The sequence below is a fragment of the Heterocephalus glaber genome, unplaced genomic scaffold, assembly GCF_053883595.1.
Source record: "Heterocephalus glaber isolate CG9 unplaced genomic scaffold, H.glaber_assembly_v1.0 deba00001531, whole genome shotgun sequence".
Taxonomy (NCBI): domain Eukaryota; kingdom Metazoa; phylum Chordata; class Mammalia; order Rodentia; family Bathyergidae; genus Heterocephalus; species Heterocephalus glaber.
Window position 1 is genome coordinate 7,284,786 of NW_028258329.1, and position 20,729 is coordinate 7,305,514.

A 20,729-nucleotide genomic window follows, 5' to 3' on the forward strand; every position below is an offset into this window, starting at 1 on the left:
CTGTGATCTCCTTTAAAACTGAAATTTCTGACTGATTTGTGTGTGTGTGTGTGTGTGTGTGTGTGTGAATTCCTAGTGTTGACACAATATCTGGCATTTAAAAAGCATTTAAAAATTAAAATACGTTGGATCAAATGGGAATGAATTAAATTACACTGAATGGAATAGAATTTTACTGAATAAATGAGATGCTAATTTGGCACATTTTAAACATCCTGGGTGTCCTCCTCCCCCTCTAACCCCAGCATACAGTTTCTAAAAGCTCCATGAACATCAGCTAAGAAATCACACCAGGGGTTGAGTTTCTGGAAAGAACACTGAATAATGAATAATAAAGGTTTGCTTATGCAGTATTTGCATCTCACATCAAAAAATGTTGAGGTGATGAAAATTTGGTGGTAAATTGAGATCACCTTCAGCTTTCAGGACCCACTTTCTTGGTATCGTGAGCTGTTTTCCCCCTGATGCAAAAGGATCACTTTCTGTCTCCAAGGCAAAAGGCCACTTGCGATCCTTTCTGAACATGGAATTATTCACTTGAAAATAACTGTGATAGACACGTAGCCATGACGTTTCCTTGAACTCTAATACTGAATAGAAGTGAAAGAGAAAGTCTTCTTCGAATCTGAGTTTTAATCTAAAACAGCCTGCGTTGAGCCTCTGCCGCAGTCTCAGGGAACCCTCCCTGGCAACACACAGTGATTATTCTCCTCAAAGAATGGGTTGCAGAGATAAATAGCCCAGGGGAGACGCAAGGTGGACAGGACTCAGTTTGCATCTGCTCCTTTTTCTTTTCCCCAGACACAGAACCTGGGATATTTTGACTCCATCCCTTTCTCTTGTACTTTGTACACACGTGACCTTGCATTTTACAGTGCCTCTTATCTGAAAATGACTTCAAGTCAGAGTTTCAGATCGGACCTTTCATCCCACAGCAAGGGCAGTGTCTAATTTAGGAGTGCCCGCATCACTTAGTTCTCCCTAGCCAGTTACGAAAAAGCAAAGGATATTGTTAGCATTTATGAATAAGAATTCTGACTGTCCTAACACAGCCATAAAAGTTATTGCCCGAGATCTTGATTTGGAGAAGCCCCTACCTCAGAAAGTCTAAGTGAATAGCTCAGATTTTATCATGTGACAAATGAGGTGACCTCCTAGAGTCAGAGAGTGAGCCACCACTCTGATTGCAGTTTCAGAAATGCATGCAGTTGGCCTTCAGAGGAGCAGGTGCTGCTCAGCGCAGACTACAATGTGCAGGCTTGGTGCAGACCGACGGGGATGGCTTTATCTCTTATGCCAGCTCCGGGGATCGGTTGTAGCTCCTGGTGGCCAAATCAAGGTGCCTCTGGGAATGTGCTGGCATCAATTAGTGAGGTCTCCCATCATAGGCTAGTGGTAAGGGGATGGCAGCATTCAAGACGTGGCACAAAGGGTGGAATTTGAGGTCAAGAGTATCAAGGCCGGAGCATTGCCCATCCCTTATTGGCTGAGAGAAATCCTGGCTGCTCACTTTGCTGCTCAGCATTCCATCATGGTCTCAAATGCCTGAGGTGAATCAAGTTAAAAAGAGAAAAGGTTGACTTTGGGTCAAGGTGTTGCACATTTTGGCCCATGATGGGGTGGGTGGGCCTGCTGCTTCTGGGCTTGTGGTGAGGCGACGCATCATGACATGTCAGGTTGGATATAAGTGTATTACTGACAGTATTTTTCAAGCTCTAAATATTGTCAGGGAGATGAAAAGTAACTATCTCTTTATTTGGAGGGATGCGGTTAACATTTTATTTGAAATGATTATTGTTCTGTGTTCATAGGATCATAGTTTTTTGTTAAAATATTTTTACATGGGCTTTATTTCTAAGGAGCTCGGTTTCCAAGGCTGCAAGCTAATGACCCTGGCAGATCAGCACAGGGGATCCCTACTGCCATGGGTGAGGCTGCTGACCTCTGCAGGTTGGGGGCTGGGCAGCAGGCCAGGAGCTGGGCTCACCCACTTCTCTGCTCACCATTGATGCTCTTCACTTCCTGAAATTTGCCCACTGCCATCCCTTTGCTGACTAAAATGACCATACACTCTTAGATGCTTTACCTAGTGACAGGCGCCAGCCATAGCGCAGAGCCAAGTGGATTCACTCTGCAGCATCCTCTCCGGCACTCAGTGCTTTTAAAACCCAGCCCTTCCTGGAACCCATTGCACACTCCCACAAGAAACTCCCATTGTTTCTTCCGGCATGTTGGAAAGTTCCTTGGCCTTCTTCTTATCATTGGAATGACAGTTAATTCCCTGTTGCTGCTGGCAAGCATTATAAACAACTTGTTTCTTCTTTCTGTGGTGACAGGCTCATGTCATCATCCTGGGGAGAAGCCCCTCTCAAGAGGAGGCAGCGGACTCTGCACAACTTGTTGCCCGTGCTGCTGTCGCTTCCAGGAGGCCGGAGCACCATGGTGAGCCTCGCTCTTGTCCTGCAGTGTGCGCCTTGGGGTGGGTGAATGGGTGGATGGAGCTGAGCCTCAGCCCTCCGGGGAGCCGTCACTGTTCTCCGGGATCTCACTGTACCCTTTTCTGCTTCAGTACAACTACTGTCCATCCAAACATAGCTACAGCGATCTGCACTGGGCTCACAGGGAAATCTCTGCTTTCAAAGGTGACTATGTTTAAAGATTGTTGTGGAGCTACTGCAGCAACAGCCCTGACCTCCAGACTCTCTCAGGCCTGAGCTTTCGATCAGGATACACTTATATGGCTTCAGGACACCTAAAGGAAGTTGCCACTTAACGGCTTGAGTGGTTTTTCTCGTTCCTGCCTATTAGGTAGAACCCCAGGCTTTGGGAATTCTTTACCCCACCATCCCAAGTCCAGAGTACATGATGTGTCTCTGCTGACAGGAAACACACATTCTAGTGATTTTTGTTGTTGTTTGGATCAGAATATTCAGAAATGGAATATAACTCACAAAGACCTAGGGACATATTCCAAGATAGTAGATAAAAATAATTACATACCAAGTAAAATAAGGTCCAGTGTGCCCGAAAGCATAAAAATCAATGTGTGGAAGGCTTGGGGCTGATTTGGAAAGCAAGAGTTAAGCGAGGAGGCTACACTTGGAAGAAGGTGAAAGGGAGGCCTCCCTGAGCAGCCCAACTGGAATAGATCCGTGGGCCTGGCAGGGACTCCGGGCCATGGAGGAGCTGATGCCAGGGGTCCCACGTTCATCCTCCTGTCCTTTCCACCTTAGATGCCTTGTTCTAGTCTCTTAGAGTTTGGAGCACCTCTTCAGATCTGGAGGAACCTGGGTGGGGATGGAGAGAGGAGACAGGTGACTTATCTGGTCCTCCCTCCCTGGAACATTTCACATATAACAGTGAAATTCACCTTCAGAGCCAACAAGAACCAGCATTATGATCAGCTTAAATTCCTTTAGTCAGGGAAATGTCCACTCCACAGCATTCTTAATAAGACACCTAAAATGCAAATACGTGTTGATGGAAACCCCAGAATAGCAGGAGAAACAAATCCAAATGTCTATAGGGACCAAGCCAGCGATGGGCACAAGGCAGGTGGTTATTAGAAAGCAGGAGCAGCACTTAGAAAGTGCATTGAGAAAGGGCAGCTAACAATAGGCTGTAGAATGAGAGAGATGCTGTGGAGAGGTGAGGACGATGGCAAACTTGACCCTTACCATGCTATTCGCCCCGGTCCATTGCTCCATGTGGCAGACAGGCTTATATTAGCAGATGTTTTTCTCAAGAGAAGGCAGGAATCTGGATTTTCATTGGAAATTGCCAATTTTTAATTGGTGCTAGTTAACTCCAATATATTTAAGGTTCTGAGTGAGTCAGGAGTGTGAGGGCTGGATCCATCACTTCTGACTTAGGCAGTAGGAATGCAATGAATGATTATCAGATATGTTCATGTTTTGGGATTAAGACAAGTGGAGGGTTTTAGGCATTTAAACTGTTGGGATGTGTGAGAGGAAAATCTCTTCTGGGGAGAAATCCAAACATAGAGCGGGAACGCCAAAGGATCATCTTTTTGTGTAGAGGCACTCTGGTTTCCAGCACCTCGCCTAGTGCTCGGTGCAGCCACTCATTGGCTAGGATTTGGGTGAGGACCAACAGAAATCATGCCCTAAGATGTTTATAACTGACTTCATAACTGTGGAGTCAGGCCACGCTGCTCTGGGTGATTAACCTAATCAGTGACCATCCACTATGAACTGTGCACATGTTTTCTAAGCTTTCCAATCTAAATATGGTCCTGGTATTGCCATCCTGAAACTTTGGGAGTGAAAATAATACCTACTTGATACAAATAATGTTCCTGAACATGAAATGACCTCACAGTAATAATAACTAATGCTAACACAAAATGTACCGGCCCTGGTTTTAAGCCATGCTCCATTTGTTGACTCATAAATCCTGAAACAGTTCCGAGATAGGTACTAATTATCCTCAGCTTTAGATGGAGAAGTTGAGGCACCGAGAGATTAGGTAATTTTGCCATGGGCCCAAGCAAATGAAAGGGGACAATTTGGAACTTGTCTTTGTCTGACAACTAAGGGGAGACTCGGGCCCAGGCAGTCACCAAGAGGCTGCTCCTAGCTGTGCTAGCTTACAGGGACTGGCCCTGTATGTGGGCCCTCTTCTGCCCTACCCCTGTGCACTTAGGCTCTAGGTCATGGTGTTTAGGGCAGACGAGGGACCCAGGAAGAGCCCAGGAAGCTCCGAGAGAAGGGTTTGGAGAGCCACTGGGAAGGCCCCCAGCCCAGGAGCCTGAGCGGGCCTCAGCTTCACCCTCAGCCCTACATCTCTGCTGCCACTCAGGGCATTTGGGGACCTGCACCCAGAAGACCCACTGGGCAGTCAGAATTGAAATGTATGAGGAATGTAAAGTTAGAAGTAGAAGGGTAAGAAGACACTGTGTCCTGGGAGAAGAAGTGGGGACTGTTGGCTTCACAGGTGAGGAGTGGAGGTGGCTTCCGCTGGAGGAAGGAGGATCACTTGGCCACTCAGGCAGCAGATGACTTAGGGAATCATAACAACAACAATGACAATGACAACAATGACCATAGTAGCAGCAGTTGAGCACCTTTTGGATGCAGACACTAGTACTTTCTATAAAGGGCTCATTTAATCTTTTAAATGACCCTCAGACCCAAGACATCTCCTCCCAAAGGAGATCACATAGCCAGCTCTTCCTTCCGGAACGTTCCATCCATCTAGAGGAGCCCCTCTTTTCCTACTCATTGCTCCACCGCAAAAGGACAAAGTCCAGACCAGTTTGCAAGCTGCTCCTACCCAGACGCTTCTCAGACTAACCTCTTGACCTGAAGACACCTGAAACACACCTGTCACCTTCGTGCCATTAGGGAGAAAGTTTACCAAAGCCTTCAGGGAGAGTAAAATGAGGAGCTTGGGCTGAGAAGCAGCAGGATAGAAATACTAGAAGCTGATTGACTGGCAGCAACATGAAGCCAGGGAGCAGGTGCAGAAAGGAGCACAAACCCTCACCCCCAAATGAATCACCAGAGTGGGAAAATAATCAGAGGCCGATAAAAGCAAGGAAAAACTTCACACTGTTCCTACCATGTGTACCTAGTTGAGATCCCACTGCTGTCAGAATCTGATTCCTTAGCCCACAGAGCATAATACTGATTTTGTCAAAAAGACACATTCGTTCAAATATTTCTACTGATAAATTATTAATTTTAATTTTATGAGTTTTATGATATTAAACAATGAGTGCTCAACAGGAAAAAAAATCACAAAAATAAAGTATTGAATTTTTAATATTTATTGAATATTTACAAAAAAGCATCAAAATTTTCAACATCAACTGTTTTTTGGTGCACAAAGTCCAAACGAGAACAACACAAATTCCTATATGAACTACAGTGGAAATCCCAACAGCACTTTCCAAAAAATCTTTACTTCAGTTATCGCACCTAATGCAGTCTGCACACATGACAGCAGCACGTTCCATACACGTCTCGCTTACACTGGCAGCACATGTAATTAGCTTTCCTTTCCTGTGTACCTGGCCATTCTTGTCACTTCTCCTCTCCTCCTGTTTTTTCAGGAGCTTCCCACTATCTTGTGCAATATGCCCTTAGCAGGGAAATACAATATCAATAACGTAAAATATCAAATATGTAATGAGGTGTCATAATAAATACATTTTTAATATGCCTATTGGTGCAAACAGAACATTTTACCTGCATTGCAGCCTTTGTGTATTTCACAGGATCTTGTAATATTTCATCTGTTACAATTTCCAACAATGAATATCAGTGCCTGCATTCTGTCCTACATACATTTCACCCCGGCCAAGACCCTCACTATATTTTTGGACCTAGTTCTAACATTGGATTGTTCCATTTCGTTGCAAGACCATTTTGCACCATTTCAACTCGTCAAGCTCACACTGGTGTTTTCTTTGTCACCTGAATCAAGGAGGTCTGCATTCCCTGCGTCTGTATCAGTCGATCTTTGCTCCATTTCACTGCAACAAGAATTTGGCTCACGTGGCCAATGCAAAGTCATTGTTGGCATCGTCATCATCATCATCATCATCATCATCACCATCATCATCCACCTACACCACTCTTCTGTTATGAAAACATGTTTTTTACCATAATGGATCACTTTCATCATCCATACATGATGATTCACTTTTGACCTCCTCCAAAACTTGCAAATCTGGTTTTTCATATGCCATTGCACTGATTTAGGCTACTCCTACCAGAAAAATCAAAAGAAAATTTTTTTTAACGGATCCTGGAGTGGTGTGGGTCTATTGGACCCTCTGTGATGCTTGAGTAGACATATGCAAAACCAGTTGGTCAGGGCATAACACGGGTAAAAATCCAATTTTGCCACTTTTGCATGCATGCACACATTGCCATTTGTCATAGCAAGTGGGTAATTGGTCAGTTGCTTCCTGTATCCCTCAGGGAAAGGTGCTGAAATGCACAGCTGGCTACTATTACACTCAAGTACAAATTTACAGTAGAAAAGTAAGGGATGGGTCCACTGGACCCAGTGTCATGCTCAGCAGGTTAGTGGCAAATGTGTGGAGGCTAAAAAATGAGCTAGCCAGGCCAGTGTATCAGCATCCAGGTTTTGTCCCTGCTCTTACCTGAAAGTGCCTAAGTGTAGCATGGGCAGAGCAGGTGTGGTCTGGATAACACAGGGCCAATCAGCTTCCCTGGAAGGAAACAGACTCCACACAGCCAGGGGCTGCAGCAAGAGCCCTGGTGGCCCATTCACCTCTCTTTCCTGTCGTCTCTGCTGTCCCCTCAGGAATGAAGCTTATCCAAGGCTCCAGGCCTCTGCTACCTCCAGCAGGGAAAATTAAAGAGGAGAATTTGGAACTTACCTTTGTCTAACAATTAAGGGGAGACTAAATCCTCAATAGCTCTCACTCACACAGGACTGCCCTGGATTTTGGACACTTGTAGGTTAGATGTCCAGACCAGATCCCAATTTGCATGTTCTCCTAAGGGTCAAGGGGAGATTCTGAGCTCTGCTTTCCTGTGTTTAAACCCGTCTGCACAAAGAACAATGCTTTTGAGTTTTGTTAAAAAAAAAAAAAAAAAGAGTGGGTGAGAGAAGGATTCCCCATGTCAGATTCACTGGCCCTGGCTTGCTTGCTTGCTTGCTTCAATGCCCATTGAAGGCATTGCGCTCCAACAAAGGCAGCATTGCCAGCCAAGTAGCAAGTGTTTCAGGCTCCATGCTCAAGCCAATCTCTTTGCCTTCCTTGCATTCCTCATGCAGAGGAAACTGCCCTAGAAGTCAGGGCGGATCGTGGCTGGATAAAGATTCCCAATTCAGGCTCCTTTAATGTCACTAACCTGATCCTGGCCCTCTTCCCTGAGAAGCCATAGACAAACTTGGTATTAACAGATCTCCCAACTGGGCTAAGTGCTCAGGGCCTTGGCCTTGTGTTTATAACTCTTCTCCTAAAGGGTGTTAAAATGAAATGGCCAGATGCCAAGTACATTGCAGTCTAAGCCTTGGGGAGGCAGAGCCTGCTAAGCGCAGGTGGCCTTGTTTGGAAGTGGCCCCATCTGCAGCCAGGCTCCATGGGCTGGGGAGTTCTGCTGGGTCCAATGAGAGCAGACAGAACATACTTGGGGTGGGGGACAGGGTCCCCTGTCCAAAGTAAATTCTCTACCTACAATTCTCTATGACATCTATCATGGCCCCAACTGATCCTCTCCCCTTATTTTCTACAGTAGACATGAGAAAGTTAAGTATCGGAAGCTATAATTTCCCCCTCCCCATTTTATTTACTTTACCAATTCCTCCCTTTTCTCAGCTTCCACCTATGTCTTGCCTTCTCATTCTGACCTGTCTTGGGCTCCTTCTCATCCCTACCCCAGGTCCTGCTCTCTGGGTAACTGATACTTCTCTGGGCTGTGTGGGACTCACAGGCCCAGGCGGACTGGAAGTCAGGCAGAGCCTGGCATTCACAGGAGCGGGATCCTGTGGGCTCCTGGCAGATGACGAGCACTGGGGGCAGTAGTGTCCTCACCTTCCCGTGGCCTTCCAAGTTGTCCCTGCTGCCTCACTCTGCGGACTTCACCCTAGGCCTGTGGTACAGTCCTGCAGCACAGTCCTGCTGGGGAAAGTGCAGGAAGCCACCACTGGCCCACACACCCTGTCTCCCTTCTCATTCGGTCCTCACCATCTTCCTTCCTTCTCAGCCTTCCCACCCCTTTGAGCCCTGTGTGCTCTGAGAACCTTCCTCAGCCCCAAACCAGGTCCTATTTCTTACTACAAAATGCCCAGCCAGCCCGAGCCTGGAAGCTTTGGAGCTCCACAAGAAGCTGGGCACGGCCATGCCTGCTCTGGGCAGCACAGGGAGCAAAGTGGGAAGTGGGAAAGGAAAGGTAAAATATGGAGGGCTGAGGCCAGTGGAAGGAAACAGAAGGCTCCTCTCAGGAGATTCTCTCTCAGAAACTTCTGGAAGTCATCTTATAGTCCTCACATCTAGAAGACTGGAGTCTGGAGGTCACTCGGCAAGTCAGAGGGAAGCAAGGCCCAAATACAGCATGCTGACTACACTCCAGAAACAGCCGTCACTGTACTGTGGGTTGTGTGGATTCAGTCCCCAGAGGCCCAGAGAGCCAAGGAGCCCCTGAGGACAAGCAGGTGAGGGCTGCACAAGTAGGCGGCGCTGGGCCCGAAGTGGAGAAACGGGCCTGCCCCTCACATCAGGCCTGTGCTGTTGGCCGTTCTTCCCCAGAGCAGCCTGGCTTGCCATCTGCCTTCTCACCTGAGTCTGGAGCAAGGCCTTGAGGGAGGGAGGGCAGAGTGCACGGCTGCTTGCCATGGCCACTTTCACAGGGCTTCTGTCTTCCACTCTGTTGCTGGTTTGTAATTTGTGTTCAGGACTCAGAAAAGCCTGTTGGTTATGCCCTACCTGGACCTCAAGAAAGCTTTAAAGGTAGCTTTTGGAAAATGCAGACTTCATCAAGACAAGTGTCCGGAAGCACAGACCTGAGGCTGCTGGAAGCCTGACCAACCCTTCCCCGGGTGGCCCTGATGGGGACCCTCGGTGGAGGTGGAGAGGGGACAGGCCCAGCCAGCTTCTTGGTGGTCACCTTCATATCTCGGGGCCTTTGTACCCTGTGAGCCTCCGTCGACCTGCTGCCCTCTCCCCTCCCGTTCCTGACGCACTCCACACACCCCCAGTCACTGACTTCATGTCACACAGCCCCAGAAGCACGTCACATGTCACAGGCCAGTCACAGGCCCCTCCCGAAGAGGGTCTGCTGTGTGGGGAGAGTCCGCGTGCGCTGGCTTCTTGTTGCCCGGCTTCCCGTGACCCCCCAGGAGTGAGCGGGTGGCCTCAAGCAGTACGCCCTCCACACAGAGTCTAAACAGGTTCAGTCTGTTTGCGGGGTGACTGCTAGGCTACAATTCTCAAGACTTTTCATTTTCAAATTCCCTGGAGTTCTAAAAGCCTTTGCAGTTATAAAGATTGTTTTCTAAGACTGTTACAAAAGGTAACTGTCACACTGTACAGGAGGACTCCTTCATAATGAATGCTGTCCTTGCTGTTCCAACTCTTGCCTCAGGACAGCCTCAGGAAAATGAGCCCCTGGTTACTGAAATTTAATTAAAAGCCTGACCTCCAGCTAGCCACCTAGCAATCTTGCATACCTCTAGCTCTTTGAAGGAAGCCTTGTTTTCTTTTGCTTGTGCTTGAATATCTCTAAGCACAGTCTGTCTGGGAGGGACATGGCTTTGAGTCCCCCGACAGAGCATCTGCAGACCAAAGCACCGTGGAGCCACATGCCTCCCCATCTCATAGACAAGCTACGCATTCTGTTAGCGTGAAAATGGGAAGAGATTCGTGGCCTTGGAATACCTCTGCACAGGGCAGGGTCATGCTCCTGTGTTTTAGAAAATGACCTCATCTTTGGCCAGGCCACCAGCCTGAGGTTACAGAGGATTCTAGAATTGCTTTTAGAGTTAGGAATGGCCATGTGCAAGAGCACTGACACTTGCTGGCTTTTGTGAACCCACACCCAGCTTCAGGGCACAGAGACATGTCAGAAGGTGGCTTTTCACCCTAATGGCTGTGACTTCCTGTCTCTCTAGAAATCCTGTTGTCACTTGACCCAGATGGACCTGGGATGCCCACCCCCAGGACAACAAAGTCTGCTTATCAAGAGATGACTTCTTTGCTGTGAAACTGGGACCCCGTGGGCTCTCCCCTCAAATACTGGTCATTGGAGTGTAGTTTATAAAATTAATTTGGGGAGCTGGAGGGGAAGGAGTGATAAGTCTAGGTCTCACAACAGATGGGGGTTTTCTGTATCCCATATAAAGATAACAGTGGGTAGAGACTGTGACCTACCTTTGTTCTGATGCTCCAGGCTGTCCTAATGTACGAGGGTCCTCACATGAGTCTACAGGTGCCTAATGTGTGGTCACCTGCATGTCAGGGAAATTGTGTTCCCTGGCCTCATTGACCCCCTTTGACTAGAGGACTTCCAGGAACAGAAATGGAAAAGGCATGGAACTCTGGAGAAGCTGGGGACCAGAGAAAGGAGGAAAGGAAGCAGGACCTGAGGAGCAGGCCCTAGAGGAGCCCCTAGAGGGCAGATTGCCAAGCAGAGCTGATCTCCAGCTGCCCACCACAGCGCCTCCATGAGCTACACTGCCTTCCTTTAGTGATACATTCCTTCCTTCCTCCCTCACTCCCACTCCCTCGTCCAGAGATTCATATGCACTATCGAGCAACCTCTGGAAACTATGACTCAGTCTCTCTGAGTCGGAGGTTGGGAGCCATTTGCACATTCGTTTGAATTAAACCCAGCAGCTTCCTTTCTTGCAGTGCCTCGGCCGGTGAGCTCAGCTGCACTGAGGGAAAGGAGCATGCCTTGCTCAGGTCCAGGCCTGCTTTGGGGGACAGTCAGTCAGCCCAAGACAATGGGAGTGGGGAAGAAACACTGGGAGGCGGGAGAACATTGCAAAAGAAAAAGGGTAGAAAATTGTTCCATGAAGCTGTGTCCCCTATGGGGGGAAACTGGCTTCTGACCCAGGAGAGGGAGGGGAGGGAAAAGCCTCCAGGTTTTTTGGGTTCCACCCATACCCCCTGCACATGGTAACACCACTTCTGCCAGCTCCCGGGTCTGAGCTTCGGTGAGTGTTTAGTCCCAGCTCCTCCCCACGCCCTTTTTATCTGCTGCCTTCACAGTAAGAGTTCATCTCCACGGCCATGAGGCTGGGATGTGGAAAGTTCTTTACTCTTAAAGAAAGGCTGGGTTGCATTCTTTAGTTAATTCTCAATCGGCCATATCAAGAGTATCCACTCCTGAATGTCTGTAGTCACTTTAGACATGGAATACTTACTCCTCTTTGTAATGCTTTTAGAGTCAGCAAATAAACACCACATCCTCAACATTCACTGTCACCAGTTTATCAAAGTGGCCAAAGGTAATACTTAGTTCAAGCATTTAAATCTGTAATGCTTTCAGGCTGGGGATTTAGCTCAGTGGCACTGCGCCTGCCTTGCAAGTGCAAGGTCCTGAGTTTGATCCCCTGTACCCCCCCAAAAAAAATCTATAATGCTTTCGCCTATGAGTCAGCTACGAGTAAAAGAGAAAGCATTTTCCACTTGGCAGAATTGGAGTAGTACTTGAAGGATTGTGCAGAAACCCACCTGCTGGTCTGAGGGATGCGAGCGAGGGAATCCAGTTCAATTGACTTCTGTCTCGCTACAGACGCTGGGGTGGAGCCCTCCCTAGGAGAAAATTCCTTGCAGCATTGGGATACCTGCTTCTGTCTAGGTGCACACGGGACTGAACCTTACAGGAGAACACAGACGGAAGTTTCGTTTCCGTTAAGTAGATTTGGTAAACAGATTTCCCACATGTTCACTTCTCTCCTATCTACAGCAGATCCTATGGAATGTCCTGGGGTTGTTTCTCAATACTCAGGACTCTGGTGAATTTCAGGCATGGTCCCAAGAATCTTGAGGTGTCCAGGGCTGTTTTTCTGCAAATGTTCCCAGACTTCTTTGTCTTTTGACCATTCTGTCTGGTTTCATTCTCTTTCTGTCCCCTCAGAGTCTCTGTGTGCTGCCAGAGCACCTATTTTTCAGCCCAGAATGGAAAGGAGTCCATAGCCACAGTTAGGAAAACTGACACATAGTTGGTGCTCAATAAATGTTAACTTTTTTTTTTCGTAGCGGGACTCGAACTCGGGTCCTCGCGCTTGCGCAGGAGGAGGCTAAACCACTGAGCTAAATCCCTGGCCCTGTTAACTTCTAATTTTAAGGACAGTTTTCATAATTTTAGTGTTCCAGTCCTTTATGAGTATTCTTCCTCTATCCACGGCATCTTGGTGGGCACCCTTGAGGCCTTACCTCAGTCTCGTGCAATTGATCTCCCTATTTTTGGGACTCTTGGCTATTTTGGTCTGTTCAAGCTGCTATTTTCAAATGTCATAGATTAGGTGATCAGGAGGCTGGGGTGCCTAGGATCAGGGTGCTGGCAGACCTGGTAGCTGGTGCCAGGCTGCTTACTGGGCCGTAGACAGCTGTCCTTTCATGGGACAGAGGGGGAAAAGGAGCTCACTGGGATCCTTTTCCTATGAGTTCTAATCCTATTCATGATGGCTCCACCCTTAGAATTTAATCCCCTCTGAAAGACTCACCTCCTAATACTACTACCTTGAAGGTTAGGATTTTAAGATCTGAATCAGAGGGGCACATGGCATTCAGATCATAACACTACCTGTATTAGTTTTCTTTTGCTGCATAAAAATGTGCAGTTGTTTAAACATACAGTTCTGTAGGTCAGAAACCTGGCACAGTAAGGCTGGCTTCTTTGCGCTGGCTAAAACCAAGTTGTTGGCCAGCTCCATTGTCATGTGGAACTTGGGATCCTTGCTAAGCTCATTCCTGTAATTCAAAGATTTCAGTTCTGCGAAGGACTGAAGCCCTCTCAGCTCATGTTGGCTCTCCAGGTCCTTATACCATCATAGCCTGCTGCATCTCCATAGTGCAGGACCTCCTTTTCACATCTCCTAAGGCTTCCAGTCTCCTGGATTTCCTTTTCTGCCACCACCTGGAGAAGATTCTGCTTTTTTTTTTTCCAGTACTAGGGATTGAACTCTGGACCTTGCACTTGCTAGGCAGGCACAGTGCCACTGAGCTAAATCCCCGGCCCTGAAGAGTCTGCTGTTAAAGGGTCCACGTGATTGAGTTAGGCCCAAGGGTCTGTTGACTCTTTCAAAGTTAACAGTGTTCTGCAACAACCTCAGCACCTGCCAGAGCTCTTCTTGCCATACTCACAAATTCCACCCATAACCAAAGGGGACGGAACTGTACAAGGGTGAGTCACTGGTGTTGTGGCAGAATTCTGTTGGCCATTCTGGCTTTTTGCATGGAGCTCCATTCAGTTTCCTAACAAAGCTGGCCTCAGGCTTCATCTGTCCTGCTCAAGCTTTGAAAACTCTTATACTTAGAGAAATTACCGTTTTTCTAATATGTTCATGGAGCATTCAGCTTCCTCTGCTCCTCTGCTCTAGCTTGGCTAAGTGTCCCCCAAAGGCCCGTGTGTTAAAGGCTTGAGTTGCAGCCGTGGTGCACTGGGAGGTAGTAGAAGCTTTACGATGGGGGACTGGTGGGTGAAGCTGGCCTGGGCCATCCCCTTGAAAGGGCTAGTGGGACCCTAGCGCTGCCCATCTCTCTCTCTCACTTCCTGTTTGCCATGAGGTGAGCAGCTTTGCTCTCTCACACACTCCCCTCATCAAGTGCTGCTTCACCATAGGCCCAAAGGCAACAGGACCCATCGATGATGGCCCGAATCCTGCAAAACTATGAACCAAAATAAATATTTCCTGTTTAAAAATCGATTCATCTCAAGTATTTGTTACACCAACAGAAAGCTGACTAACATGCACTGCTCTGGCTTTCCATTCCCTCTTCATACCTACGCTTTTCCTTTTCTTACTTTCATGACTGCTGTGTATTTAAAAAGATTTTCATCATATCATAGCCAGTATGTTTACAGGTTTAGATTGGGCTTCTTTCCTCAGCAGCACGTCAACCAGATTCTTCATGTTATAGACATATGTAACAAGATTACAGTCAGAGTTCACTAAAGTAAGTGGCCTGTGGAGTCCTAATGTCAGTGAGGAGTGACCAGAGATAGTAGATGAATAAATGATCGATCCTCATAAAAACTTAACAATATGATCAGGTCTGGGGGATAGTTTCTCCTTTTACTTTAGCTTTGCTTTCCGTATCACCAGGAAGCTAAATGTATAAAAATTAAGGAAAACAAATTGATTATATTCTTCTGAGACCTAAATCTTTAGTGATAAAAAGAGGCAGATTAACAGTCTCCTTGACTGGTTTCCCTTGTTCAAATACTTATTATTTTCAAATAATTCGCTGCCACTAAATGCATAGTTACTCCATTCCCATTTCAAATCTGTGTGCAGTTTTCAATTGTTGCTATGATGCTTTTCTTCAGATGTGGCTGAGAAGTATTTTCAAGAGAGTATGGCTCATTTTAAGAATGCTGAAGGGGCAGGAAACACCAAATTTCTTGCAATACAGGATGAATTCTGCCATTTTCTACAAATCACTGGACAAAAAGAGGTAAGTGAATTCAGAATACAATTGTGTAGTTATTCACTTGGGCAATAGTTGATATTCAAAGGGCCATTCCTTCACTCCGTGAGCATCTGCTAAGCACCTACTATGTGCAGTGCCCGTCCTAGCCTCTGGAGGGATTCTGATAAATAAGGCTGAGGGGCTCCCCTTGGGCTTGGTCCTAGAAACTGGAAAACTATTTATGAGAATGTAGATGATGTGTCCACCTATAAAAGCTCCTAAAGAGCTAGAAATCTTGAGAACCCAGTGAGCAAAACCCTGCTTACCACACCTTGCAGCTCTGTCTGGAATAGAATGTGACAGTGCATCTAATTCGTCTCCCCTCATTGTGCGTAATGAATGAATTTTCATATCTAATGAAACTACACAGTGCAGAAATTTCAGCTCACCCTCTTGCCAGTGATCCATACAGGCTTTGCATGGCTTATAAAAAAGGAACAAGACCCAGAGTTTGTATTCATTGGTAATTAAACCCATGGGAACTTATTCTCTGCAAAGCCTCACAGCTTCCAGAAAGCCACTGAATAGCTCAATTGGTTTTTTTCTTTCAGCCCTTTATGGCAAATCTTGGAAGTCAAACTGTATTTCCCTCTTGTGGTCTATAGACCTCCGCCCCTGCAGCTCTTTCCTCATCCTTCATCTCTCCCAGTCCGCTCTCAATTAAGAAACATGGGCTTTTGATGTGGACGCACCCATATTTCTCAGGCCAAAGTAGGGCTGCCCTCACCATAACAAATGGAGTTTCATTATTTTTCTGGATCACACAACCAAGGAGAGAGGGTCCTTCCAAGGGCTTCTGCTTTCCATCCCCAACCCCATCGCTAGAAGTCCTGTGGGGAGTGCAGGTCAGAAGAATGGGGAGATATTTGCACCCTCATGCCTCACCCCTTTCAGTTCCTCGGTCATTTCCAAGCGAAGTCCAAGCAAAGTATACCTTGATTCCATCCATCATTTTCTATCTCCCCTCCCACCAGCTGCCATCTTTTGCCTGGACTGCTCTAGCAAGCTCCTGTCTCCCAGCTGCCTGTTCCATGTTTGCCCTTTTCTAATTTATTCAGAATAAGGAAGCCATGGTGACCTTTTCAGAAAGCAAATCTGATTAGTGAACATTCATTTGTAAAATATCCCAGTGGCCCCTCAATGCCTCTAAGATAAATCAGAGTCCTTCTATGGCCCTAAACACCTTCCCCATCCAGATTCTCATCTCATTTTGCCTCCTCTACTGGATCCATGTTCCTGGCCTTTACTAATTCCCACTTCTGGCCACAGTCTACTCTCACTTCCTCCTGGAAAGGCCTTCCCCACTCCTTCCAGGCTGAAGCCAATCAATCCAGGTGTGATAGCATCCTACACATGGGCCCAAAGCTGACACTTCTCCAAAAAGTGAAAATGTATAGCAGTTACCTAATTTCCTTAAGAGGCACAGGTCTTTGATCAGCCTTTAAAAGTTTTTTTTCAGTTTTTTGAGGAGAGTCTCACTATGTGTTCAGGCTGGCCTTGAATTCACTATGTAGCCCAGACTGGGTTGGAACTCACAGTGATCTTCCTGGCTCAGCTTCCCACGTGCTGGGATTACAGGTGTGCTCCATCACTCCTGCTGGACTTCTTAATCAGGTAGCTTTTTGTCTCTTTATGATCATAGAGAGCAACCTTGATCCTGAAGGAGTCCCTGGAAGCCAAAGTGGAAGCATTTGGCTATTTCAGTCTTGAGGTAGCCGAAACTTACAAGCTCGTGGGTGGGGCAGACCTGGCGCAGGGGAACCACAGCGGGGCCCACAAGAATCTGAAGAAGGTAAAGTGAGAGCCAATACTAACCCAGATGAGTCTGTCCCTCCACCATGTTCCTTCTGTATGAAACTTTGTAAGTGGCTTTTTTAGGTAAGATGTCATCACATTTGCAATAGATCTAAGCTAACAGCTTTCGGGTAAAATATTTCTTCTTGGATATGTACTTTTTAAAAAAATGACCAATTATTTTTGACCATGCAAAAATTTTTAATGTTTATATGGAATAATTATAAAGCCTTTATTTTTATTGTGCTCTTTCTGTTTACCAAATAAATAGAGGAATTCTTTTTTTTTTCTTTTCCAAATTTGGAGCTTATTTTTGTAGCTTGTATGAGGTATGGATCTAATGTTATCTTTTTTTCCAAATAGATCTCTCAGTTGTCTGCCACCATTTCATTAAGATCCCATCTATGCATCAGTGATTTAAATTTTTGTATGTGCTTGAGTATATTTCTGGATTTCTGCTCTATTCTATTAAACTCTGTCTATTCATTTGCAAGTATTTCACATTTTTAGTGACAGAGATTTGGTAGAATGATTTAATGTGAGGGAGAACTAGACACTCCTCCCTCATGGTCCTTTTTTTTCCCTAAAATATCAAGGTTTCCAGATACTTTCATACTTACTTTCCTACATGGTCTTTATATCAAACTATCTAATTCTATGAAGAATTTGCTGGTATTTTTATTAAATTATTTATAAATACATTTTAGGCATCTTTCTAATGTTGAGTTATTCTACCCAAGAACAAGGACTATCTTTCCATTCATTCATGTCTACTTGTATATGTTTCAGGCCTTTTAAAAGTGCTCCCCATGGGGCTGGAGATTTAGCCCAGTGGTTCTGCTGCCTGCCTTGCAAGCACAAGGACCCAAGTTCGATCCCCGGTACCCCCCCAAAAAAGTGCTCCTCCTATACATTTTGCACATTTCTTATTAAGTTTATATCTAAGCATTTTCATTATTACTACTGTAAATGAGTATTTACTCACTGTTACACCTTTTGATTTATTTTTGTGTATAGAGACGATTGATTTCTCTATGTTAATTTCATATCCTGCTAGCCTGCCTAATTCATTTATTGCTTGAGTTTGAGCATTGATTCTGATTTTCCAGGTATACTACTATATCATTTATAAATAGAAATAGTTTTACTTTATATTTTCCAATTCTGTGTCACTAATCAATTATTCCTGTCTAATTGCATTGGCTCATCCTCTAGTGCAATAGTGAATAGTAGCAGGGACAATGAGCATCTGAATGAGTTTGTTTCTGATCTTAGTGGATAGGCTGTCCGCGTCGTCTTTTAATAGATGCTGGCTTTGGAACTAAAGCTTATATTTTTTCATGGTAAGGAAGTATCCATCAATTTCTAGTTTCCTGAGTTTTTAAAATTAGAAATAAATGTTGGATTTTAGCAAAGGTTTTTTCAGCATCATTGGAGACTATCAGATGATTCTTAATACAATATATTTTATTATAATATTGAATCAACCTTGCATTGCTAGAATAAATCCCCCTTAGTCTTATTGAATTATTTTCCTAACATGATGATGTCTAAGTCTATCTTGTGCTGCTATAATAGAACACCAGAAACTGAGTGAAGTATAAAGAAAAGTATTTCTCACGATTGTGGAGGCTGGGAAGTCCAAGGTCAGGGAGCTGGCATGTGGTGAGGGCCTTTGGTGTGTGAGTCCATGGCAGAAGACAGAAGGGCGCAAGAGGGAGAAGGAAGGGGGCCTGCACTTAGCCTTCTGTGCCGAACCTTCTTACACATGATGAGCCCATCACCCCATTCATGAAGGCAGAGCCTCTGCCTCTCCTTAGACCCGAGTCTTCAGCATGGTTGCACTGAGTATTAAGTTTCCAGCGCAAGCTTTTTAGGGGAGACATTGAAAGCACAGCAGATGCTGATTTTGTTTACTAGTATTTGTATGTGACGCTTGTTTAGGTACCGGTGTTGTATTTGCTTCAGAAAAATAATTTGGAAGTTTACCTTTATTTCTCACGCACCAGAGGAATTTATGTAGCATTGAAACCACCTGGTGTTTGAAAGTTTATACCGCCTGTGAAATCTGGTAGGCCTGGTGCTTTTGTTGTAGGAAATTCCTTTCAAGTTTTCTCTTTATTCTAAGAGTGATCTGTTAACGCTTTCTATCTCTAATGAAATCATTTTGGTAAACGATCCTTTTCTAGGTAATTATCCATTTCATTTACACTTTCAGATTTATTTACGTAACTAATTGCAAACTAGTCTCATGAATTTTTTAAATTTTCACTTTTTAATAGCTATCTCCCCAGTTTATATTTGGGTTTTTCCCCTCTTTCCTTGACTGAGTTAGTTAGTGGCTTGTCTATTCTGTTAATTTTTCTAAAACCCAGAACTTTAATTCCATAAACCTATTGTCTTGCAGTTCTCTATTTCATCAACTTATGAGTTTATCTTTATAATTCTATCTTTGCGCTTTACTTTGTTTTTGCTTTGATGACGTTTTTTCCGTCTTTTTAATTTGCTTTCATTTTATTTATCTGTTTATGGCTATGAATTTTCCTCTTACTGCTTTCAATGTATCAAGTTTTGGCATGTTATGTTTTCATTCTGTTGACTAATTTTAAAATGAGGAAACTCTAGTAATTTCTGAGTAACATAACTGGCTACATCAAAAGAATTAACTTTAGCTCTGAATGGGTTATCCTAGAAATTAAGCCTTTTTTCCTTGGACATACTAGGGATCAAGCCCAGGGGTACTCTACCGCTGAGTTACACCCCCAGGCCTTTTTTCTTTTTATTTTATTTTAACACGGTGTCTTGGTAAGCCGCCAAGAACACGAACATGAACATGAACTTCTGATCCTCTTGCCTCAGACTTCCTCACTGGTGGGATTACAGGCATGCGTTACTGTGCCCGGCCTCAAGCCTTTTCTTTTCTAATTCTGCTGCCAAAAGATGCCAGTTTTGGTAACATTCGTGTTTAACAACCAATTTCTAACAAGATGACACATTATCAATTTGTCCAGAAATAGTTATTGGGCACCTTTTATGGACCAGTCTCCAAGCTAGCCAGACCTGGGGGTAAAACCAGGGAGCAAGACAAACATGGCCCTTGTCTTTGTGAGTCCCCAGTCCACCTAAGAAGACATCTTTTAAACCGGTGATTTCCAACAATTTAGTCATTACCCAGACACCAAACACATTATGGTGAGGGAAGGGGGAGGCAGGAAGTTGAGGGTGGTGGTTTTTCAGTCTCCCCATTCCCACATCCATATGGTAATAGAAAATGCTTTGGGAGTAACTGGCATTGTGTCAAGAGACTTGCAAATGTGAACTTATTTAAACCCTACAGAAACCATTAGGGGTTGGGTACCTCTGTGTTCCATGCTTCACAAAGGGGGAAACTGAGGCTAAGAGGTAAGTGTCTTGGCCTTGATCACATCATTGAGAGTTGTTGGAGTGGACCTTTAGCACCAGGCAGTCCGCATTGTACTCTATGCTCTTACCTGTTTCATCTCATGAGTTTCCAAGCTAGCGGAATTGTGGGAAGAATGCCGAGATCAGTGCAGTAGGAGCCTTTGGGTTGCCACTGACAGCACACAACTGAAACCAGCTCAGGCTTGAAGGGGCATCTGTATGCTTGTGGCTTGCAAAGAAGGGTGGAACAGCCAGATACTCAGCAGACAGGGGTGCAGTTGAGCCTCTGGAGGAACTACAGGGGCAGACTCTAATGCCAGGTGGGCTTTCTCTGTCCGAGACTCCACTCTGCCACTCTACACCTCCTCCTCCATCACAGAAATGTCCTCCC

At 45.4% G+C, this 20,729-nt stretch overlaps 1 protein-coding gene across 6 annotated transcripts in view; it reads left to right on the forward strand.

Annotated features, from left to right (window-relative positions):
• Ttc23 (tetratricopeptide repeat domain 23) overlaps window positions 1-20,729 on the forward strand; it is an 86,118-nt gene that overhangs the window by 52,868 nt on the left and 12,521 nt on the right. For 4 of the 6 annotated variants that reach the window (XM_021264760.2, XM_021264761.2, XM_087188298.1 and 1 more), the window contains 4 exons: window positions 2,337-2,442; window positions 12,240-12,371; window positions 15,000-15,127; window positions 16,785-16,934. In XM_021264760.2, the coding sequence (XP_021120419.2) occupies window positions 2,337-2,442; window positions 12,240-12,371; window positions 15,000-15,127; window positions 16,785-16,934 (516 nt within the window). The remainder of the gene's footprint in view (window positions 1-2,336; window positions 2,443-12,239; window positions 12,372-14,999; window positions 15,128-16,784; window positions 16,935-20,729) is intronic. The other 2 variants (XM_021264763.2, XM_087188299.1) reach the window with 1 other exon arrangement.